Source organism: Bubalus kerabau, chromosome 10, assembly GCF_029407905.1.
Source record: "Bubalus kerabau isolate K-KA32 ecotype Philippines breed swamp buffalo chromosome 10, PCC_UOA_SB_1v2, whole genome shotgun sequence".
Taxonomy (NCBI): Eukaryota; Metazoa; Chordata; class Mammalia; order Artiodactyla; family Bovidae; genus Bubalus; species Bubalus kerabau.
Window position 1 is genome coordinate 16,847,249 of NC_073633.1, and position 24,562 is coordinate 16,871,810.

The 24,562-nt window shown below is 47.5% G+C and overlaps 1 protein-coding gene across 2 annotated transcripts in view; it reads left to right on the plus strand.

Moving 5' to 3' along the window:
- Positions 1 to 24,562, plus strand: part of SLC24A1 (solute carrier family 24 member 1) — a 51,046-nt gene that overhangs the window by 20,241 nt on the left and 6,243 nt on the right. For both annotated transcript variants that reach the window (XM_055536738.1, XM_055536739.1), the window contains 5 exons: positions 4,541 to 6,542; positions 17,092 to 17,145; positions 18,790 to 18,898; positions 22,690 to 22,773; positions 23,802 to 23,893. In XM_055536738.1, the coding sequence (XP_055392713.1) occupies positions 4,671 to 6,542; positions 17,092 to 17,145; positions 18,790 to 18,898; positions 22,690 to 22,773; positions 23,802 to 23,893 (2,211 nt within the window). In that variant the 5' untranslated portion in view covers positions 4,541 to 4,670. The remainder of the gene's footprint in view (positions 1 to 4,540; positions 6,543 to 17,091; positions 17,146 to 18,789; positions 18,899 to 22,689; positions 22,774 to 23,801; positions 23,894 to 24,562) is intronic.

Here is a 24,562-nt window from a genome sequence, read left to right on the forward strand (position 1 = left end):
GAACAAGAATTAATTGCATGGGATTGAGTCAACTGATAAGTATGATTTATAATTTTATAACTTTTTCATGAAGTATACTGGCTTTTAAATCTTTGTTTTCCAGAGAACCTTTCTTCTTACACTGTGACCTATAACGAGTTGATAAAGTATCCCTTTGTAAACAAAGATAAAACATTATCTTTTTCGTTTTACCTTATCCCTCCAGAATTTGGCTTCTCTAGCTGGCTCTCCATGGACTTAATTGCTTATTACAACCAGATTACAACTAGTTCTACCACTCATTATTTTAATTTTTTATCTCCTGTTGTTTTCAAATTATTTATTCCTTGTGCTTCTCTCTGCTATATTATGATTTTATTAACATCCTAGCTGTATTTTTATATCCTATCTATTTTTTGAGATTGTTGTCTCTTACATAAACCAATATGTAACTAGGCCTCCAATAAAATTAGTGGTGACTAAAGAACTTCCCTGTAGCTTAGACTACAAATCTGCCTACAATGCAGGAGATCTGGGTTTGATCCCTGGGTTGGGAAGATCCTCTGGAGAAGGAAATGGTAACCCACTGCAGTATTCTTGCCTGGGAAATCCCATGAACAGAGGAGTCTGACAGGCTACAGTCCATGGGGTTGCAAAAAGTTGGACATGACTGAGCGATTATCACTATGACTACTATGAAATGTCATGAGGCAGCTGATCATATATATAACTCTGCATAGAATAATTGTAATAGTGCAACTCGAGGTATGAGAAGAAGCAGCAAGGGAAAATATTTCCTGGATCATAATAGACTAGTAAGATAGAAGATCCAGAGAATGTTTAAAAACAATTATTTATTTATTTACTTTGGCCATGCCATGTGGCTTGTGGGATCTTAGTTCCCTGATCAGGGATTGAACCCAGGCCCTGGGCAGTGAAAGCACCAAGTCCTAACCACGGGGCTGCAAGGGTAATCCAGAGAATTTTAGATTATCAATAGGGCTTGATCCAAAATTAGCACATTAACCTATCAACAGAATCTTTGCCTGATGCGAAGAATTGATGCTTTTGAACTGTGGTGTTGGAAAAGATGCTGGAAAGTCTCTTGGACTGCAAGGAAATCAAACCAGTCAATCCTAAAGGAAATCAGTCCTGAATATTCACTGGAAGGACTGATGCTGAAGCTGAAGCTCCAATATTTTGGCCATTTGATGTGAAGAGTCAACTCACTGGAAAAGACCCTGATGCTGGGAAAGATTGAAAGCAGGAGGAGAAGGGGATGACAGAGGATGAGATGGTTGGATGGCATCACCAACTTGATGAACATGAGTTTCAGCAAGCTCTGGGAGTTGGTGATGGACAGATAAGCCTGGCTTGGGGCAGTCCATGGGGTTGCAAAGAGTTGGATATGACTGAGTGACTGAACTGACCTGACAGGCCTAGTGCCATGGGACAAACTTGGTCATAGAATGCCTCCTAAATGTTGGTCAGATTTATGACCTAGAGGAGGTGCTAAGGGCAAAAAATAACACTTGCCATATCAGTAAACAAAGTATGTTATAGCCATTGAGCCATCGGCCTCTGCCTCTGCCCCAACCACCATAGGTATGGTGCATATCAAAGGAATAATTTCATTAAGCCCAGATTCTTGCACTATTCCATACATAGAAAACTGGTAAACTCAACTTGAGATGTCTTTCTTTAACTGGCAGTAATCTTTTGATTTTGACTACCTGGTTTTTTGTTTGTTTGTTTGTTTTGCAAAAACTCCTGTATTATTCTGGCATCTCCCATAGCTCTTTGGAACAGTCCCTCAGAGCTATCTCAGAGGTTGTATTCTGGGCTTAAGTCCTCAGTAATGCCCCAAATAAAACCTAATTCTCCACTTAAAAATTATTTATTTATTTTTTATGGCTGTATTGGGTGTTCATTGCTGTGTGCAGGCTTTCTCTTGTTGCAGCAAGCGGGGTCTACTCTCTGGTAGACCTCGCAGGCTTCTCACTGCAGTGGCTCCTCTTGTTGAGAAGTGCAGGCTGTAGGCACATGGGCTCAGTGGTTTGTGGTACTTAGGCTTAGTTGCCCCTTGGCATGTGGGATCTTCCAGGACCAGGGATCGAACCTGTGTTCCGTACATTGGCAGGCAGATTCTTAACCACCAGACCTCCAGGGAAGTACCAATTTTCCACCTTTAGGTTGTGCGTTTTTTTTCAGTCGACAACACGTGCCAGCCTGCACTGGGGTGATGTGTCAGTGCCCTCTCCTCCAAGAATTTCCCTTAGGCCTGATAAAATATTTTTATGTGTGAAATGCTTTAAAGTTTATGAAGTATTTCCTCCACATTCCCTGACTTTTAAAAACAGATTTTATTTCTTAAAGCAGTTTTAGATTCACAGCAAAATTGAGTGGGTATTCCCTTATTTTTAACTTTGATTCTCACATCCACCCTACAGATAGGTAGGACAGGTGTTATTATCTCTGTATTTACATTTAAATTACATTTAGAATCACACGGTAGCAAACAGAGCCTGGTGCTAACTGAGGTTGTCTGATCTTTTAAGCCTCAGACATTTTTGCTTGGTTCCCAGAGTGCCTTCTAAGTCTTTTCAAATCTATCTTTCCCCTAAGCATGGGAACCGTGGATACCTGCTCATTCTCAGAGCTTAGAAATAAGTTTGAGACGTTGCCACCATTTCCCACTTGAATGCAGGGGCCCACAGAGAACCCACCTATGTCTCTGGTGGAAGGTCTACTCTCGCAGGCTCTGGTAGAGGCAGTGGGACTGAGAACTTGTACAATGCCCTGATAAGCTTCTTAGAAGCGGGTATTAGCTGGGATTGGATATCCTTCCCCTGAGACGCCCTTCACACCTGACCCTGCCTTGAATTAGGATTCCATAGGGTCAGGGGACAGGAGAATGGGGTGTTTTCTGCTGTACAGCTTCAGACCCACTCTTTGAGACCCTGATTCTGACAAGTTTCCAGAACTGAGAAGACACCCAGATGTCCAGGTTTGAAGGTAAATGATGTGATTAGGTAGGAGGGACCAGCTGGGGTGCCAGCTCATCTCTGTTACATAACATCAGAAAGAGATACTCTCCAAAGTTTCTTTAGCAGATTCAGAGTGTTGAATATATGGCAAAGGATAGGGTGGACAGGGAGATGGTGGAAAGACAATTATAGAAGTCAAGGACAAAGAAGGAAATTCATTTATTCCATAATTCTCCTTTTGCTTTTTAAGACAGCTGTATTTGCATTGCTAATTAGAGTGGTATGTCCGGAAAGACTGGTTCCTTAGAAAGCTCATCTGCACTGTTGCTCACTAGCTGTGTGATGTTGAGCAAGTCACATCTCTCTGGACCTCAGTTTCTTCATGTCTCAAATGGGGAGTTGTATTAAACAATGTAATTCATTCCACCTTTAATGACCTAAGATTCTATGTGTTATTCATTTAATAGCGAATATATTACTTCATATACAAAACTGATCATTTCTAGTTATTGTTTTGTAATAATCTGTGGACATTGATTAGAGATTTAATATTTACTTGGACTGGGCCTTAAATATTCTTCCCTTCTGAGTCCTTATATAAAATTAACCCATATGGGGCACCGATTCTGTACAATGCTTTTCATAGACCTTATGTGTTTTTGCTGTCTCAACATTCCCGTGACATAGGTATTGTTATTGCTATTTACCTTTATAGGTATTATTACTATTATTATTTCTATGAAATTAAATTTAAAAAGTTGTAATACACACATGATAAAAAGGTTAAACAGACTAAACAGTAGAATTTACTGAAAAGTAAGTCTCCCTCTCATCCTGGATCCTTAGTTTCTCTTTTCTAGATGTCCTTTCAGAGATAATCTTTGCATAATCAAAGTATGTGTTAGCATGCCCATTTTACAGATGAGGTGCTGAGGTTCAGCCTGTCCAGGGTGACGCAGCTAGTAAGCAGCAGGTCTGGGAACCCAACGTTTGACTCTATTCCCCATATTCCTCCCATGACACCATGCTGTCTGGGAAGCTTTATGACATTGACTTTTAGGCTTTGTCCCCTCTGAATGATGGTGGAATCATTTTAAGTCAGTCCAGTAAAAACACATAGAGCCTTGATGTCTCTGGAACTGCTTTCCATTACTGCCTCTTTCTGTCTAAAGCTTAAAATCATGTCTCCTTACTTCCTTTTTGCCTTTGATAAGTTAAGATCTGTGGCCTGGGGCACCAGCTACAGATGACTGAGCTCTCAGCAACTCTGGCTGGACCTGAAAAGTGTGGGCAGACCTTTTGCAAGGATCCCAAGGAGGGCTGGGTAGACCCAGCTTAGGAACCTGGGCTGCTGCCATGCCTACACAGCAATGAGGACCTCGAGATGCTCTTTTTCCCATGAGGAAGCATTGTCTCCTGGAACAAAGGATAGTTTTTTTTTTCTTCCCAGCAGAAACAATTACTTTCACAACAAAAGCTCCTGTGTGAATAGTCTCTCTTCCAGATGAGGGTTTGGTGGATCCCAGCTGTCCTTTTAGGAGCAAATAACCTTGTCTTTTTTTTTTTCTTTCTAGGTTTGTGGTTACCCCCTGGCTGGACTTCATGGAGGAATCTTCTCTGATTTCTAATCTGAATCCCAGAGCATCCCCCATTTTTCTGTGGACAAAATGAGAGGCCTTCTATAGCCAGGGATAACTGGCCATCATGGGGAAACTGATCAGGATGGGGGCACAGGAGAGGCGGTCACTCTGGCCAAAGCGGCTTCATTGGAGTCGCCCCCTCTTCCTATTGGGAATGTTGATCATAGGTTCCACCTACCAGTACCTGACGAGCCCGCAGGACCTCCCCACACTGTGGGCAGCAGTCTCTTCCCAACACCCTGTAAAAGTAGCCAGCCGGGACCTTTCCAACAAGGAGATGATGATGGTGAGCAGTGAGACTTCAAAATCTAGCTCTGAAATGGAGGTTGAGGCATGGGCACCGGAAGCCACAGCAGGCAGAGATGGAACACCACCTGGCATAGCAAGGAAGAACACCCCCAGTACACCTAGAGGAACAGCCAGCATCACTCCAACGATACCCAATAACTACAGCCCAACACCAACAGGCACAGGAAAAGTTAAGGAAGACACCTCAGCCACACCCAGTGGAGTACTGAATCACTACACTCAAAGCAGACCAATGGTAAATAGTTACACCCGCTTGACACCCAGGGGAGAAGTAAAGAGCTCCCGCCCAACTCAATCCAGGGGAAAGGAGGAGAAATACTCCCCACCCCCACTTGGTAGAATGGTAAACAGTTATGCCCCATCCACACTCATGACAATGCCAAGGAGCCATGGCATCACCCCCAGAACAACAGTGAAAGACAGAGAAATTATGGCAACCAAGAAAATGTTGGCGACCAACCCATCCAAGAGACTAGTGGAGAAAACCACCCCAACTCCTCTCAAGGGAATAACTGATAACACCCCAACCTTCCTGTTAAGTGACTTAGATACAGACACCTTGACTTCTCCAAGAAATGTGGTAGAAAAGAAGACCCTAACTACCCCCAGAAGAGTGGACAGTAATAGCTCAACCAACCACCAGCGGTTGGTGGGGAAAAACAATCTGACAACACCCCAAGGAATGGTCCTGGAGCACACTGCGGCCATCTCTGAGGGGCAAGTGACAATAAGCACCAAGACACGCAGCAGCCCAGCAGAAACCAAAGCTTCTACTGATGCTTGGAAAGTCAGGAATCCCTTGTCCAGAACCAGTGCACCGACCATCAGAATATCCTCAGCCACCTTCAGGGGGCTATTGAAAAACCCTTCCAAAGCACCCAGCACCCCAGAAGCTCCCAGGGTTAGGGCAAATCCGACCATTCAGGTCCGCCACTGCCTGGTGGTGGAGCCAGCCCCAGTTGCACCCACTGCCCCCTCCCCTAGTTGGACAACAGCTGTGATCCCGGGGATTCCTAGTCCCTCAGGACAGCCAGACCTGCACCCCAAGGCAGAGTACCCCCGAGACCTGTTCAGTGTGGAGGAGCGGAGGCAGGGCTGGGTGGTCCTGCACATCTTTGGCATGATGTATGTGTTTGTAGCCTTGGCCATCGTTTGTGACGAGTACTTTGTCCCTGCCCTGGGCGTCATCACAGACAAGCTGCAGATCTCTGAGGATGTGGCAGGCGCTACATTCATGGCTGCTGGAGGCTCTGCCCCTGAGCTCTTCACCTCCCTCATCGGCGTCTTCATCTCCCATAGCAATGTGGGCATTGGCACCATAGTGGGCTCTGCGGTGTTCAACATCCTCTTTGTCATTGGCACTTGTGCCCTCTTCTCCCGGGAGATCCTCAACCTCACCTGGTGGCCCTTGTTCCGAGACATCACCTTCTACATCTTTGACCTAATGATGCTCATCCTCTTCTTCCTGGATAGCCTCATTGCATGGTGGGAGAGCGTGCTCCTGCTGCTGGCTTATGCCTTCTATGTGTTCACCATGAAGTGGAACCAACAGCTTGAACTCTGGGTGAAAGAGCAGCTCAACAAGAGGCCAGTGGCCAAGGTCATGGCCCTAGGGGACCTCAGCAAGGTAAGAGCAGGTTGGCTCAGGCTTGTTTAGCTCCTTTTGGGCAAAAGAACAGGGTCGGGGGGAAGACAGGGACTGAAGAATGAACAAAGCTGGATCAGACCTCAAGAGATGAGTGAGTGTTCTGGTTCCCTCGCAATTCATTCAATATTTATAGAGTCCTATTCTCTGCCAGTTGCCATGCTGGGCCTTTTGCAAGAATGACCTTGGGTCAACACCTAGTCATCCCATAAAATGGTTATTATTATGATCCCCCATTGGCAGGGTAAGAAACTGAGGCCTAATGAAGTTAAAGCACTTGTTCAGTGTCACAGAGAAAATAGGTGGTGGAGCCAGGATGAACCTAGGTTGGTTGGATTGGGTCTTCAGAAATGACATTTGAGCTGGGTTTGGGGAATGTCCAGGGAGATATCAGGCAGGGAAAAATGATAATCTTGTCCATGTGCATGGTGTTTAGGGTTTATCTAGCATCCTTACTTTCAATTAATCCTGTTTGTTCACATTCCAGACCTGGGGGGGCGGGGCTCGTAGCTTGGTTAGGATCTGAGAAGGAGGAGGTTATTTGAACTTTGTTTGGTTTTTAAAATATTGGAGGTGGGAGCTCCTCTCATCCACTGACAGGCCAGCCTTGAGTGTAGAGCTCTGTTTCAGTGCTGACTGGAGATCAGATATTGAGAGCTCCAACTCTGGGGCTTTCTTCTGACTCCACAGTTCTGTTCCAAGAATTTCTCTGCCTCTGTGAGGGACCTTCTTGCTAAATTCATTGCTTGAGTCAATAATCTGGACAGTGAGATTTAACTGGAGAAGTGATCTCTAAACATCCATCCCAAAGTTTTTTGTTCCTTGAGACTCAAAAGTGAGAGGACCCTAGGGAACACAGACCTCATTTCTCTCATGCTCCTAAAGGTGAGTTTGGGCAAAGGTTGGCTCATAGCCTGCCTGTTTCAGATCTCAGAGAAGCCACTAGTGTGAGCAGGATTTTGCGTGCATAGAGTAGAAGGACTTAGCTGCTTAATCCAGCACAATTTTGATGAGTGGGCAGGATGGAGACCAAACTCAGCAATACATCTCAGAGCTACGTGGTACAAAGGAAATGAAATGTAATTCCTTTAGGACTTCTGAGATAACATGCAGTGTTCAGAGCATGGAACTGAGTTGGGAAATGTGGGTTCTAATCCAAGGCCCCCTCTAACTATGTGACCTTGGACAGACCCCTTCCCGTCTCTGGGGGAAATGACAGAGTCCAACTAATCATGAAAAGGTTCTGTTTAGCTCTAACATTCATTGTTAATGTCCTGTGTCTAAGTGAGTTCAGTTCTGGCAGGCCCAACACAGTGGTTATCTGTCTGATCAACTGACCTTCAATTAGTGTATTTGTGTGGTGGCCCCAAAAGGAGAAATATCCTGCCCAAGGTTGGATAGCCGGAAAGTTTCCAAACTGGAATGGGAACCTGGTATCCTAACTTCCCATTCAGTGCTATCTTCCCAGATGACTGCTCTAAGAAGCCAGAGGCTTCAAAAAGAAAGGGAGACTCAGAGCATTACCTCGTTTAAACAAACAGGGGCCTTTCTCCTAACAAAGCTGTCAGGGCAGGCTTTGCTGAAGGTGGCTGTGAAACCTGGTACTCTTTTCTGGGAAAGCATCTGTGGTTTGGTGTATGTTAGACCAGCAGTTTTCAGAATGCCTCTGACTTTCCTCCCAGTCCTTCACAGTTATTCTGTTTTCATTTAAACTCTGCAAATTCTCAATTTTCCATTTTATCAGAACTAGAGAAAGCTTGCCAAGCAAGTAAAGTATACTTGTGATTTCAAAAGAGAATTTGTAACTTACTTAAAAGACTGTTCAAGTCTTTAGTAGCAGCTCTTTGCCAAGAAGTGAGAGCAGTGCTAATTACAACTGTTCTTATCTATTTATTAAAATGGATCCAGTATGAATTTTAATTAACAGCACTATTTAAAAAAAACAGGTTGAAATACTGGCTGTCCTTGACAGTAAATTTGTATTTATTTAAAATTGAAAACCTATAGTCAGGACTTTCTGGCATGAACAGCTGCCTTCTAAAAATTAGTTCAAATAACTAAAAAGCTATAACTATTTAGAAATGGTTTTTGAAAACATGTGAATTTTCAAAAGTTTCACCCCAGGTTTCTTATAGCCAGAGAGAGGGGTAACTGCCTTTGCTTATATCATTATGTCTGTGTTTGGCTGCCCAAGACCTGTGATCATGTTAGAGGGAGATAAATTAACCTGCCCTTCACTAACAGACTGAGGCAAGCCATTCTGTTTGAATTCTTCAAGGATTCTCTGAAAATCCAATCTTTGATCTGTGTTTTTCTTTTCTTTTCTTTTTTGGCCATGCCGAGCAACATCAGGATCTCAGTTCCCCAACCAGGGTCTGAACCTGGGCCATGGCAGTGAAAGCCCAGAATCCTAACCACTAGGCTACTAGAGAACTCCTGTCTTGCAGGGTTTTACTGAAAAGTCATTGAGATGATGTACGTATGTCACAGGCCCTCCACCAGTGTGGATTCCTTTCCCTACTCCCTTTTCTGTGTTGGTACTCATTTTTGTGATTTATGCAAGAGTGTGTACTCACCCCTGCAAATTGCCTTACTTTACCTATGAAACTTTAACTCATAAAATGAGCATGCCTTGTAAGTCACTCACACCGACCTATCAGTTCACACCTCTTCCCTGACTAATGGGTCCCTTTGAGCATCACTTGGAGAAGGCAGGGAAACTAGGCTTAACAAGTCAGCCACGCCCCAAAGGTAAGGAAGTCAGAAGTAGGGAAAGGGCAGACAGAGTGGTCAGGAGTCAAGGAGGAGGAGGGTTGGGGAGAAGTCAGAGCCACAACTGCTCAGGAAGTTTAAGCAGGGGAGAGAAGTAGAGGGCAGTGGGAGCCAGCTCTCAGGAACAGGAAAGACACTTGGGCCTCTCCCTTCCTCTCTTGGCAGCCAGGGGTGAGGTGTGGCCACGGGATTAGGCTCATCATTGCTATTAAATAGGGGAAATAATCTTTGTATCTCCCTAAAGGCTAAACTCAATGCCTCATCCCTAGCAGAAGCTCTGCAAGTATTTGGTTGTTTCCTCAGGGAAACAGCCTGTTCCTCTAACAGGTCAGGGTCTCCGATTTACAGAGAAAAGGGAGTAGGGAAAGGAATCCACACCTGTGGAGGGCCTGTGACATACATACATCACCTCAATGACTTTTCAGTAGAACCCTGCAAGACGGGAGTTCTCTGGTTGCCTAGTGGTTAGGATTCTGGGCTTTCACTGCCATGGCCCAGGTTCAGACTCTGGTTGGGGAACTGAGATCCTGATGTTGCTTGGCATGGCCAAAAAAGAAAAGAAAAAAAAAAACAAAACCTCTGCGAGAATAGATTGTGATTGCCATTTTGCAGCTCAGAGGCTTGGAGAAGATAACTAGCTGGTGGTCCTTGTCACCAGTTCATGAGCCTGTTTATCTGGGTTTTAACCCAATCTCCTCTGATAACTTTCCCTGTTACCCTGGGCAAGTCAGTGCAACTTCATAAACCTATGTTACTGAGCACTTAGATGAAAAGCAGTAAAAGGGACAGGCATAGACCAAAGTGACTATAAAGGGGACATTGTGCGAAGTGCTACAAAGTCATTTTGCTTTTCTTCCAGATCTCACGCTGTTCATCTGTAAAGTGAATAGGATGAACTAGGGCAGGGTTTGGCAGACTTTTACTGAGAAGGGCCAGACAGTAAATATTTTAGGCTTTTGCAGGCCTTATAGTCTCTATCACAACTACTCAACTCTGTCCCGGTAGCCTGACAGCAGCCACAGACGATAAGTAAACAAATAGGAATGCCCTGTGGTGTTTTCCTGCGAGTTCTCCTACCTGAACAATTTGAAGATGTAAGATCAGCATAGAACAATTCATTTTTTAAATAAAATATTCAACCAGCTGCTATCTGTGGAGTTTCTCAGCTAAAGGAGCTTTCACTTTTTATTCTGCTCTGATAATCTAGAATTAGAATAAAGTGGTTTTGTGTGTGTGTGTGTGTGTGTGTGAATGATTCTAGTCAGAGTTCACACTTGAAAATATTTCCAGAAAAAAAAAATGATGTAGTATCAAACACAGACACATAGTAACTAGAGTCTTTCTTTTAACACTGGCTGCAAAAAAAAAAAAAAAAAAATCAAAGCTAAGAATATTTCAGACAACATTGTCTTGGTTTGAGAGTGCCTTTTATGAACCCGATAAAGAAATGGTAAATGTTTGTATAGTTATCAACACAGTCTAACTTAGCTTGCTCTGAAACTTTGATACCTGGGTTTGAAGCTATCAGTGTTATTTGTTCTGGTCCCAAATGATAAATATCTGACCTTCCTTGACCATGCATAGTTGCAGAAAGCTGGAGTTGAGGCTCTAACCTGGCTAAAATGCCTTATTGTGCTTGAAGGATGTTGGGCCCTTCTTTGTAGAGAGAGCTGCAGGCTTAGGTAGAAAGAATGGGCTGTCTGCATGAGATGCTGGTTGGCGAGACAGCCCTTTGCCACAGAGCACCAGTGGTGAAAAGATCTGCAAGGTGGGGAATGAGACAGCTCCTCTGGAACCCATATCCATGTTCTGCCCCTGAGCATAAGCCCCAGGAAGAAGTCTGTCACTCTTTCTTCAGTGTGCTACAGGCTATTTTCTTCCTGGCAGGAAGAAACCAACAGGAGCCCCAAGCAGACAAACCTGGTGTCTCTTTAGGAACCAGTCTTCCCTTTCTTGTCAGGTTTAGCATTTATTCCAGTGCCTGTGCTGCCAGACAGCCGGCTGTCTGCTGTGAACAAGCAGCAGCCACCAGCGCCCTTCCTGCCTCTGTGGGCCTGCCTTTGCTAGCTTGCAGGTAATTCACTGTGCTCCCGAAGCACTCACCCTAGTCTGTCTGAGGGGTTCCCTCCTCTGTTTCTCTCTCTCTCTCTCTCTCTCTCTCTCTCTCTTATTTTTTGGCTGCAGCATGCGGCTTGTGGGATCTTAGTTCCCCAACCAGGGATTAAACCCAGGCCCTTGGCAGTGAGAGCATGGAGTCCTAACCACTGGACCACCAAGAGTTCCCTAAATTCTTAAATAATAGTCAGCTTCCCCCTAGTTATCAGGAAAATATGGCAAGAATCAAATCCTCAGTGTTAAGGCTTCTTTTCCTCATAAAATTCTCGTAAGCTTTCAGCATTCATCTGCTGCTGGGTGCTAGCAGAGGACAAAATGAATCGTAAGAAACAAGCAGATATTAACAGAAAAACGCAAACATCTGATCACACATTTAGAATGACTTATTTTTTTCTATAGATGTGTGTAAAATCTCTTCTAGAGATTTTACATCTACTCATACAACAGGGTAATCTTTTTTTCCCTAGTGTATGTGATGGGATTAAATATGAATTTAGGTAATCATGGTGTTCTACAAAAAACAGCATGACTTCTAGATGCTCTGCCACCTGAATAAACTGGAAATATAAAACTGACAGAAAATATTTTAAAGTGGGGGAGTGGGCATATGGATGATAGACAAGTAAAATAAGTTAACTATTTCCGAGTATGAAAAGTGCTGTGAAGACAATAAGCAGTGCACATGATGGAGAGTGAAGGTAGTGGGCCCCCGTCGGTCAGGGAGAGCAAGGGAGGCCTCCTGGAGGAGAAGTCCAAGTAGACATGTACAGAATGAGGATTCTTCTGGATTTCTTCCCCATGCTCCATAGGGGAAGACGAGGGAACATTTGCAAAGACTCAGAGCAGGGACAGACCTTGATGCATTAGAGGAAAGAAATAGAGGTCAGGATTCTTGCCTGGGGAATCCCATGGATGGAGGGGCCTGCAGGCTACAGTCCATTGAGTTGCAAAGAGTCGGGATACAACTTAGCAACTAAATAGCAACAACAGATGCTTAGTGACTAAGGGGAGAGTTGCTTCATCAGGGCCCTGTGGTTCACATATGGAGTTTGGGTTTTATCTGAAGTTCAGTGGGAAATGATGTAATGAGGAATCGTAGTTAAAAGATCACTACCTAACTGCTGTGTACAAAGTGAATGGTGGGTGTGTGAGGGTGGAAGCAGGGAGTCCAGTTAGGAGGTTATTGTAGGTATCCAGCATATATTTGTGTATATCTTTGAGAGGTATTTTGAAGACAGAATCACCTGGACTTGGTGGTACTGTGGATGTGGAGGGCCAGTGAGAGGGAGGCAAGGAGTTTGGCTTGAGCAGCGGGGTGGATGGTGGCGCCATCTGGTGAGAAAAGAACGAGTATGGGAAGAGCAGGTTCCGGGGAGACAAGTTTCCACCCTGGAACGAGTTTGAGGGTTTATGTCACCTCCAAGTGGATGCCTCTGAGAGGCAGTTGCACAAATGGACTTAAAGCTTATGAACAAGGTCAGGGCTGGAAGTAGAAATTTGTGAATTACCAACAAATGTATGGTTATTAAAATCAAGGACCAGCTGATGCTACTCTGAAAGAGAGGGAGAGGGGGAGAGAGAGTTTAGGATTAAGCCCTAAAGAACTCCAATGTTTGTTTATTTGGCAAACATTTATGGACTCTTTTTGTCAGAGACCTGTGTAGGAACTGGGGATACAGTCAGAAATAAGGCACAGTCCCAGCCCACAAGCGGGTCAGCCTGTCAGAGGAACAGGAGTTGATCCAGGTTTTGTGGGGTCTGACACTCTTTAAGAAAAGAAATATAAAACCATTGCTACAAAATTAAACATGAGGCCTTGGAACTGTTTGTGTAGGGGAGAGAGGGACACTGAGGTTTAAGCTTTATCGGTTCTGTGGTAAATTCCCCTTAGTGGGGAAGACAGAAAAGTAAGACTAAACTTTACCATATCATGTGTAATGATATAGTTAAGTGCTGAGGGATTTAGCACTGCTGAGAGTGGACATCTCAACAGAAAGTCAAGGAAGGCTTCGTAGGGGAGGTGATGCTTAGCTGAATCTTGAAGGACAAGCAGGGGTTGGCTGACAGAAGAAGGGATAGGAGTCTCTTGCTGCTGCTTCTCTTGCTGCTGCTGCTGCTAAGTCGCTTCAGTCGTGGCCGACTCTGTGCGACCCCAAAGACGGCAGCCCACCAGGCTCCCCCGTCCCTGGGATTCTCCAGGCAAGAACACTGGAGCGGGTTGCCATTTCTTTCTCCAGTGCATGAAAGTGAAAGTGAAGTCGCTCAGTCGCGTCCGACTCTTAGCGACCCCATGGACTGCAGCCTACCAGGCTCCTCCGTCCATGGGATTTGTCACGCAAGAGTATTGGAGTGGGGTGCCATTGCCTTCTCCGATAGGCGTCTCCTAGGCGTGTGTAAAGGCCAGTGCAGCTTCACCCTCTCTCCTTCCCCTGGCCTTTATGCATGTCAAGGCACGTTTTTAAACAGTAAAAAAACAAACAAACAAAAAACGCAGGTGAAACTAATTTTAGTAATGCACTTCTAGCTACTGAGTTCTTGAAGTGAGGCTAGTCTGAATTGAGATGTGCTATAAGTATGAAAGGGTTTCAGGGGGTTACTTTGAAAAAAAGGGGCTTCCCAGGTGGTTCAGTGGTAAAGAATCTGCCTGCCAGTGCAGGAGATGTGGGTTCAGTCTCTGGGTTGGGATGATCCCCTGGAGGAGGAAATGGCAACCCACTCCAGTAATTCTTGCCTGGGAAATCCCCTGGGCAGAGGAGCCTGGCAGACTGTAGTCCATGGGGTCTCAAAGAGTTGGACATGATTGAGCAACTGAGCACGCATGTATGAGAAAAAAGATAAAATTTTTTGTTAACATTTAAAAATTACTTACAAGTTGAACTATAATTTTGATATATTGAGTTAAAGTACATTATTAAAATTAATTTCACCTGTTTCTTTTACTGTTTAAAAATGAGACCACTAAAAAAATTAAAATTACAAATGTGGCTTGCATTCTGTTGCTATCAGCAAGCACTGGACTGTAGGTAAGCAGGAGGCTAGAATATGCTTAGCTAAGGAGACTCCCCCCTGAGGACACTGAGCCCCCAAGGTGCAGGCAAGGGACATGATGTCCTTCTCTCAGAAAATCACTCTGGCTGAGGGGTGAACAATGAACCAGAAGAACAGACCAGGAGTCAGGAGGCTGTTATGGGATTGTAGGCAGGAATGAGGCCACATTTGAGGACTTTCAGGAGCTAGGTCCGACAGTTGTACATGAGCTGTGAAGGGAGGAATTTGGGTAGACTTTCAGGTTTACAGTCTAGACAAATGAGTGGATCAGGGTGCTAGACTGTATTCAGTGAAGTTACAGCTCAGACCAGGGATTTAGAAAATCTTTATTGAATGAATGTCTAAAAGAATATCACAGACTCGCATGCACAGTTTAGGATGTGTCTTGGATGATCTAGAAAGGGAGAGGTGTGATCACCTGCTGCATCGGTGGGAGATAGGAACTGGAGGTCAGGAGGACAGGCCCCCTGAGGGGTTGCCCTGTTCGCCACCGGTCCATGAGCGGCTGCAAGGGATCCTGTCGCTCATCATCAAGATGCCTCACAGGTGTTGGGGGCTTGGCTGGTATGAAAGAAGTCTTTAGTTTCCTCAGCCTCTTGGTTAATTTTCATGAGGAGACGGTGGGGTGGGGGGGCTGAAGAAAGAGGGGGATGATTGGTGTGTTGTGAGAATTTCATGGGGGAATGTGTGTGTAATAAGGGGATACTCTGAAAGCCCCTCATTGCCAGTACCAGTACCCGTATATGGACCCATCTGTCACACTGAAATGTAGGCAGACGTTTACGTCCATTTACCTGAAATGTCAATAGTTTGAAACAGAGCCGCTAGGAAATATAAATTTGATTTCATGTGATTTAGTAAAAGTAACAACAAAAACAAACCTCTGAAAAGAGATTAGGAGATGGGGAATTCTGGCACTATTGTTGTGAGTGTGGGCAAGTCACAGACCCCTTCTGCATCTCTGTCTTGTTATCTGCCAAGATAGCAACAATACTAGTCTTGTCTGTTAACATAGAGTTAGTATCAAGTGAGAAAATGCATGTGAAGGGCTTCAGAAAGTTAGAAGTGCCTACTGAGGGTAGAAGACGTTGATATGTACAATGAAGAGGAAACCATAGAGAAGTACTTTGATTTAAATAAGTCTGAATGGAAGAGAAATCACGAGGCCTGTGCTTCATGGGGCAAAAGTCAGTCTCTCCTTTGCTTTTGTGAACAGAACCACTCATCCCAAAGGGTAGCTCGGCCGCTCATATTTCTCCGAACTCCCTGGTGAGAATCGGACATAATAAATAGTGAGGCGGCTGGGTTGTGGGGTTTGGTGCTGTAACCTCCTGTATCCCAGCGAAAGAGCGGATTTGTTCAAAAAATCCACAATGCCCCCTTCATAGTCATACTGGTTGTTTCTATTTTGTTTCATTCATTGTATGTTCATTCATCCACTCAACAGTGTGTGTCCAAGCAGTCAAACCTCTACCACCCTTCAAAGATTACCTAGATTTCACCTACTTTTCAGAGGCCTCCATGTCCATCCTAGCTCAGTGCCTTTATCTGTGTCTCTCATTTCTTCAGGCACATTCTGCCTTGTCATGTGGTGATGTTATCGTTGGTCTTGATTCTTTTCTGTAGCTAGAATCCATGCCCTGGACACCTTTCTATCCCCACAACACTAGCACAGTTCCAGGTAGACAGCAGGTGCTCAGAAAATAAGAACTGAATGAATGAGCAAATTGGGTGGATAAATGTTGGGTAGCCCCTAATTGGGCAGCATTTTCTACATTTTCTGATCAGGCAGAGATGGGAGTGTAGTAAGTCCAGTTCTGCTTCTTGCCGTGGAGGTTGATGGGATGGTGGAGGCAATGCTAAGGTAAAGACGATTACCGGAGGAGGCCGTTGGTGACTGTTCACTCATTCAGCCAGTATTTACTGCTGCTAAGTCGCTTCAGTCGAGTCCGACTCTGTGCGACCCCATAGACGGCAGCCCACCAGGCTCCCCTGTCCCTGGATTCTCCAGGCAAGAATACTGGAGTGGGTTGCCATTTCCTTCTCCAGGTGATCTTCCTGATGCAGGGATTGAACCCAGGTCTCCTGCATTGCAGACAGATTCTTTACTGTCTGAGCCACCAGGATATCCCATACAAATAGCATATAAATAAATTGGGGAAAGTGCTATGAAGGAAAAGAACAGGCGTCCATAAAAGAGAATTAGATGCACACCTTAGCTTCCCAGAGGAGGGTGACATATAAATGCAGACCTGAACCATGGGGAGTGGGGGGAGAGGGTTCCAAACAGAGGAGGAGGGACCGCGTGATGCGGGTTTTGAGGTGGGTGAAAAGGGTGGCGCTGAGGGACTGAAGGACAGTGTTGCTGGGTTACTGCGCCTCAGTGAGTGGACACATTTGACTGGGAATGCTGCATGCAGACTGAAGCCAGACTGTGGAAGGCAGGCTGGGACGTGTTAGAAACATTTTCTGGGGCCAGGTTATGTCTGGGTGTGTTTCTGTGTTCCCACAAGAGGGCTCCCTGGAGAGAGAGGGAAGTAGGGAGGAGGGGGGAGGGTCTCTCTAAACTTCTTGTGATTCCTGTCCCTGTTTGCAGCCAGGCGATGGGACAGTTGTGGTGGATGAGCAGCAGGATAACAAGAAGCTGAAGGTGGGTGCCATGTGGAGTCTGCCCAGGGGGCCACTGCAGGGTTTCAGAGGATGACCACAGACCCGGGGCGCTGTGGCCCAGAAGCTGGGGGTCCTGGGCTGGGCTCAAGCCTGGGAAGCTCCTGGGAACTCGGTCAGGGTGAGCAGGGAGGGAGCCAGAGGGACTGTCACCTCCAGGTGGCCTTGGAGGGGGCGCTAGCTTGGGAGCTAAGCCCAGAATGTCACTGCTCACTGCCTGTGTGAGCATGGGCCTCAGATTCTGCATCAGTAAAACGTCTGGACTAGACAAACTCAAGTCCCACTTTGTAGCCTCAACACTCTGATTGGTCTAAAAGCCGACTTACTTGTGGCTTTGGAATGCCCTAGAACTAAGAGAAACATACAAAGGGCGGGCCAAGGGGATCTGAGGTTTCTGAAAATCTATGTCTTAGCTGCCTTTGGTCTGTGGGTTAGACCCACAGACCATTTGGAAAGAAGTATGAGGACCTTAGAAGAGGCTGGGTCCTGAATGAAACTTCCCCCATCCTACGAAAATTCCTAGGACTGTTGTGAAGTATTGTGTGACCATAGCCACTAGATGGCAGAAGAGTTCAGATCCCGAGGGTTGGCTGGGAAAGGAAGGCGACTGAGCAAGTCTGTCTTGGGTGTTTCCTTGTAAATCAGACGGTGTTTCTATGTGTGTCACTAGTGTAAAAAATGAACAAAAAATCCAACCGAGTCAATTTAAAGATCAGATTGGCTTTATTCAATCATTCCTGACTTGGGCAGCATCCCATTTAGCAGATAGAAAGGAGTTCCTGGTTGCTTCAGGCAAGGTCACCTTCCTTTGGGGGATAGCAAGGGTCTATCAGTAGATCACTCACTAGTGTGCTAACCAGCTCATTCCAGACTAACTGGTTAAGAGTACGTTCCTGGGAGGGGCTGAAACTGCAGTTAGGTTAGGTATCTTATGTTTCAGTTTGATGGTGTGAGCAGAGCACAAGTGACTCCATTTTGGGCCTTTGGTCTCTTTTTTAACGCTGCGAATGAGTATGTGTCACATCTGTGTGTCTGCATATACAGATGTGTGTATGTGTGTACCTGTGAAGGTCTCTTGAGCACATGGATAGAAAAGAAAGGGCTGGATTCCGAAGACCTGGGTCGTCGTCTTAACTTTTTCATTGACGCCCCAAAGACGGATAAGCACTCAGCCTTGTTGATTTTTCATTTTTTTCCTGTAGGTGGGTATCATAGCCTTGCTTGTCTCTGGGGGTGGGACAGTGACAGAGCACCAGGATGTTCTCTGTGGACTGTCAGGGGCTGTGCGCGTGCACAGTGGGGCTGTCTGTGAGGTGTGTGGGTGAAACTGTTTCTTAGAGGGTGGACTTGCAGGGATGGACACCCTCAGGAATGTGGTGTTCTTAATATACATCGTCTGCTCCCTGTCAAGAGCTTGGGGAATGACTTGGTATGTAGAACTAACCAGTTGTGGAAGAGTTGAGGGGAGGCTGAGAAGGGAAGCACTGTAACTCTCCTGTTGAGGTGAAGGGAGAGGGGACGCCAAGAGAAGGCTCTGATCTTTACTTTTCATGAGGCCCCCCCATGTGGCGCCTCCCCTGGTTTGGACGGGGGCCCACTGAGGCCTGTGCGGCTCTTTCCTGCTCAGCTTTCGTCCATGCTGACCCGAGGGAGCAGCTCGGCCTCTCTGCACAACAGCACCATCCGCAGCACCATCTACCAGCTCATGCTCCACAGCCTGGACCCTCTGGGGGAAGGTAAGCAAGGCCTGCCCAGACCTGTGTGGTCTCCCTGTCCACTCCTTCCCTTCTGAGCTGGGCAGAACCGGGGCTTGTAAAGCGCAGAGGCAGTGGAGCGAGGGCGGGAGTGGGAGGATGGCAAGGGCAGCCGGTCGGGGAAGCCTCACCCAGAGGACCCTGTGGAGCTGCCCTTACTTATGCACACCCCTACCTCCCTGTCTCTTTGTCCGTCCTGTGAAACGAAAGGGGTTATCTGCAGTGAGTGGGGCCCTGAGGGTCGCGTGCCCTGCGCTGGTCTCTGTGGGGGCTGCCCTCAGTGACTTCCTGCAAAGCCCACTCCCATGAGTCAGCCCCGATGTCCCACAGAGTCTCCAGCCGGATAATGTGGCCAAGGTTGCTTCTGGGGGCACCTCCTGTGGGGCCCATGGATGGAAGTTCTGGCTGGTACCTTCCTTTGCTCTGTATTCAGCTCTGGAGTCCCAGGAAGCTGGCTGACCCCTCCCCCAGCCAGGAATCCCAAAGGACACCCCGAGAGCCAACAGGACCACTTCTGGGAGTCTGAGGGTCCAAAGTGCAGTGGAGGCTAAAGTCCAACTTGACAAATGATAGAAACAGCTGAGAGTCTCACCATCCTCCTTCCGCATCTTGCCTATTGCCCCACTTCCTCAGAGAACCGTCTCAAACACACTTTGCAAGCCCCGAGGGGCGCTCTCAGGTACACTCCTATTCTCCTGGGGCGCCTCTGTCTCTGGGACGCTGGTGCAGAACTGGAGCCAGGCAGGAGGCCCATCAGAGAAAGCTGACTTTGGGGCAGAAGCCAAGGAGTTGGAGTGCAGTTGGGCAGGAGGCTGAGGCCTGAGCTGAATGTGACGCCAGAGACTGACCCGTGAGGCCCAGGGACAGATTTTAGGGGCTTCAGAATTTCTCAGACCCTGAAGCGTCTTCTTCACATAATATACTGGGTGTTTAAGACAAGCATATTGTACTGTGAAGAGTAGAGTCAAAGATAAGGTGATCAAACTTTCTGTACAAAATCTTGAAGGTGAGTCTCCACAGACATTGGGAGAGGCCACCCCCATGTCAGCTCCAAAAAAACAGCACCCCTGGGGTTTCGGGGTGCAGTCTGCAGCATCGGCAGCCTGTGGGTGGTCAGTGCTGGGGGTGTATCTGGCCAGGGCACCGTGAAGGAAGCTGTACCCCTGGCTTAGGCCTGGCCCTCCTTGTGGAACTGCCGGCTCTAGTAAAGTCCTGAAGATAAAGACCTTTTCCTGAATGGGCCTCCAGGGCCCCCTGCCGATCCTCTTCCATGACCAGTAGCTGCCCGCTGGCCTACTTGTCCTAACAGGATTATGTGAAGTCCAGGCCGTGTCCAGGCCAGGCCGAGGTCAGAGGAGATTGATACTAAGGAGATGATCCGGCCATGCTGAGAGCTGAGAAGCCATGTGAGGAAACAAGCACTGGGGGAGCCAGTGACAGTCATCCCCAGGAAGACAAGCACGTCTTGTGTGGGCGTGTGGCGGGCGTGCAGCAGCCCTCCCGGGGGAGGTTTGCTGATGTTGCTGGCGTGCAGATCTGCTCAGAGAAGCCAGCCCTGATCCTGCACCCCAAGATTCCACCCAGGAGGGGCTGGGATGAAGACCTTTGTTCCCAGCACTTTGCAGACATATGTTTGTGTTTTCGTATGCTATTTTCAGATGACTGTCCAGATGTTTCTACCCTTTCCAAGTATTCCAGCTCTTTCCACAGAGCTGATCCATGGTCTGAACTCTTACCCTGGGCAGGGGCTTCACCTCTCTAGTACCTCATGCTTCTTCTGGTGATTTCACATGGATGTGTGCGTGTGTATATGAAAGAGATGAAGAAACAGAGAAAGGCCCTGAAGCTGACCTGTGTTCCTTAGGGCATGGGAAATGAGAGGTTAGGGCGTGTAATGACGAAGAAGAAAGAGGGAAACTTGGTTTTCTTGCCAGCCCCTCCAGGCAACAGTCTACAGGTATTCTTGGCACCAAGCCTGGGGCCAGGGGAGCCCTTGGAAGAGTGATGTGTTGTTCAGCAGAAGGCTGCAGTGCTTGATCAGCGTCCGTGGGGCACTGGAGCTGTCTGCATGAGGGAGGCAGTGGAGTACCCACTTTCTGACATCTCAGTTCTGATGGGACCTGCTGAGCAGGCCCACCGGGACAGGATGCTTCAAGGGATCACACGTGCCAGAGTGATGGCTGTGTGGGCTGGAGCCCGTTGCCAGAGGCAGCTGCAGCTGAACCACCCTGATTGTTCAGGAGACAGGTTGAGAGAAGGAAACTCTGGACCTGTTTCTGCTTCTGGACCCGTTCTGGACCCAGGCAGAGTTTGATTCCCAAACCTTCACAGTGTGCCAGTGTTCTGGACTAGAGGGTCTTCGGGGTCCGTTCTAACTCAGACCCTCTGGAATGCTGGGCCTCAGCGGTGCAGAACTGCTTCCTGGGTGGAACAGCTGCTCTCAGCGAGTGTTGTCAGCTCATCATTGTCATAGCTAACACTTACGTAGTATCTTGTAGCTGCCAGGCGCTGATTTAAGCATGTTCGTATATAAATTCATGTATTCCTTCAAGAACTCTGTTAAGATTTTATAGGTGAGGAATCTGAGGTACAGAGGATCACCCTGCTGGATCCACAGCTAGCAAGATTCAGAACTAGGATTCAAACCCAGGCATCTGGCTCCAAAATCTAAGCTAACATAGCAATATTTAACGCAGCAGTTAAAGTACTTTTGTTTATTTTGTCCCTTAGACCCCCACATCAGTGTTCCAAGTGTATCATATTGTTGCTTTTTTAGAAAGGGGACACTGAGGTGTAGCGAGGGTGCACAGGCTTCCCCAGGCCACCCGGTACTCACGGGCAGAGCCAGCCTGGACCCCAGATAGACCCACAGCTTTGTTCTGCCACCCGTGCCCTTGTCCTCACCCCACGGCCTGCACAGCTGTGAGGAGGGCCCTCCTGAGCCCCTGCAGCTCAGTCTTGTGCCTCTCAGCTGAAACTATAGCACTTTGCATGTTGCCTGGAACATAGTCATATCGAAAGAGAGCTGCCATCCCCATTTTTCTTTTCTGGAAGTCAGGACAGCGCTATTCTGTGCATGATGCTCTGAGGACCACCAGCAGAGCATAAGGTATGCACAGGGGTCTGGAAGGAGGCTCTGCTTGGGTTCCAGGTGTCTGAGGTCGAAAGGAGTGTGACAGGAGCTTGACGATCCATCATTTCCCTTTCCCACTGGACAGGGGAGGCTTATGAACATGGCCCCCAGTAGTGCCCTGGAGCCAGAGCAAAGCTTCTAGTAAATTCATAGACGGTAAACTGCAGACCTTACAGTCTAGTCCAAGGGTTGCGGGAACACCTCCCTGTCATTATTTCCCCATTCCCTGCCCATTTCAGACATCACCAATGAATCATGGTGCTCTGCAGCCAAGCTTGGAGCAGAATTCTCAATTCATCACTCAGGCAGCCATCACTTGAGTTCTTAAAGGACATAAATACTATTTGTTGCCCCCAAGTCTAACCATGTCATTTTATCAGAAAGGAAATAGGCCTAGAGTGGGAAAGTGACTAGCTGAAGGTCATAGCTAGTTAGTGACAGTGTAGGGAATTTAAGGCAGAAGTTTGGGAATTGGGCACTGTGAATAGGCCGAGGAGGACCAGAGTCTGCATGTTGCAACTTCCAGGCCAGACTCTTTCCACCCACTTCAGCTGCTCTGGCTGTCAGCTGACCAGGCTAGCTGAAGGGTATAGCAGGGACCCTGCAGTCCTGGGTGAGACGTTTCATTTCTCATTCACAGCCCGGCCCTCCAAGGACAAGGAGGAGGAGACCTTGATTCAGGAGGCAAAAGCCATGCCTCAGGCCAAAGCAGAGAGCAAACCAGGTGAGACCAGCTGGTTTTCTCCTGCCACCTTCCTGCCTCCTGTCACCCAGGGTCTGGGCATGCCTTCCGCCCCCTCTGGGCCAGTCAGCTGGAGTGATGAGCTAGCGCTGCCCCATGCCCGCTGTCGTCCGGCCTCCTCCTTCCACTGCGCTCCCTTCCTGACGTGGCTGCAGGCCCGAGGGCGTGTACTGCTCCCTCTGTACTCTCCTCACATAGGGTAGGCAAGGCCTGGCGAGGGAGTTGAACTTCTTTGCTAAATCTTGTCCCAGATGAGAGTCTGCTGGACTCTGTTTCTTCTTCTTGTTGCTTCTACACAAGGACCCTGCTTCTAGGGAATTGGTCTGAGACCAGCAACCCTAGTAATGGAGGGCCGTCAGGGGTCTGCTGACACAGAAGTCCAGCATCCGTGTGGCAGCTGGGACAAGGGACTGAGACAGCTCTGTACAGCACCCCAGGCCTGCCTCATCCACCCAGCAGGCAGGTAGAGCAGCATTGTTCCCACTCTGTAGACAAGGAAACTGAAGCTCAGAGAGATCAAGTGGCTTGCCCAGAGCCAGATGGCCAAGAAGTAAGAGGGCGTGTTCCAAACCCAGATCTCCAGACTTTGCGATTCTCTTTCCTGCAGTCCTATTCCAAGGCTCCCTGGCTGCTGCCTTGGAAAGCATCGGGCTTCTCTCCATGCAGCTGGTTAGGGGGAAGGGCCAGGCACTGAGGGCTGGGGCTTTGCCCTCTCTCCCAAGCTGTTCATAGTATCCTGGGCCACAGTGCCAGGATGTGAATACCTGGAAATACGGGGACAGTGAGGAGAGCTGCTGCCAGCTGTCCTCACGTGCAGATATCTCTGTGGACAGGACGGGAACGACTCACGTCACATCATTTTCCTTCTCTGGTTGATGGGGAGTGCCCCAAACAGACCTTCTGAGACCCTGAAGTGGACAACTCCAATAGCCCTGTAGCCAACCATCTCTGCCAACTGCCCTCAGCACCCAGCACACTCTTCTGACCTATCCCATGTTTATCCTTTAAAGAGGAGGAGCCGGCCAAGCTCCCTGCAGTCACGGTCACACCAGCCCCTGCTCCAGACGTCAAGGGAGATCAGGAGGAGGATCCTGGCAGTCAGGTAGGCACAAGCCTCTTCCCAGGGGGTGGAATTTGAGAGGCCCAGGGAAGCACTTGCCATCCAAAAGTCAGTCCTTCCTTCAAGGTTGGAAATGGCTGTTGGAAGTTCATTCTTCTGGGGTAAGCATTGCCCTTTCTTTGAAGATCGAATACCTTACGGGGCCAGTTAATTCACTGTAATACCTTAGTATGAGTGAGATAATACGTATGAGAATATGTTGCCAGCTGTCACATGCTGTAAAAACATGAGAATAACTGTTGGGGTGTGGGGGGGTTTCTGTTGGCCGCTAGGGTACAGTGAAACCAGGCAGCGTGAAGCACAGTGGAAGGATTGCTGGGCAAAGGCCTTGGGACCTTCCAAGGTGCCTCAGCCTGGCTCACAGGCTTCCTGAGTTCTGACACTGCTGCCTTTACAGTCTCACAGCCTCTCTTCCACCTTGCTGCAACCAAACTGAACTTCTTGTCTCCATGCTTTTTACCTCCAGGCCTTGGTTCACATGGCCTTCTCCCTCCAGAATGCCCCTTTCCCCTACATCTTCATATATCCTATTCTCACCCATTCCTCCAAGCTAGTGTAAATGCCTCTTTTGCCACAAAGCTTCCTTGACCCCACAGTGTGAATGCCCATGGTGCTCTCTTCCTCTCTTAGGGCCCTTACCACTGCCTTCCC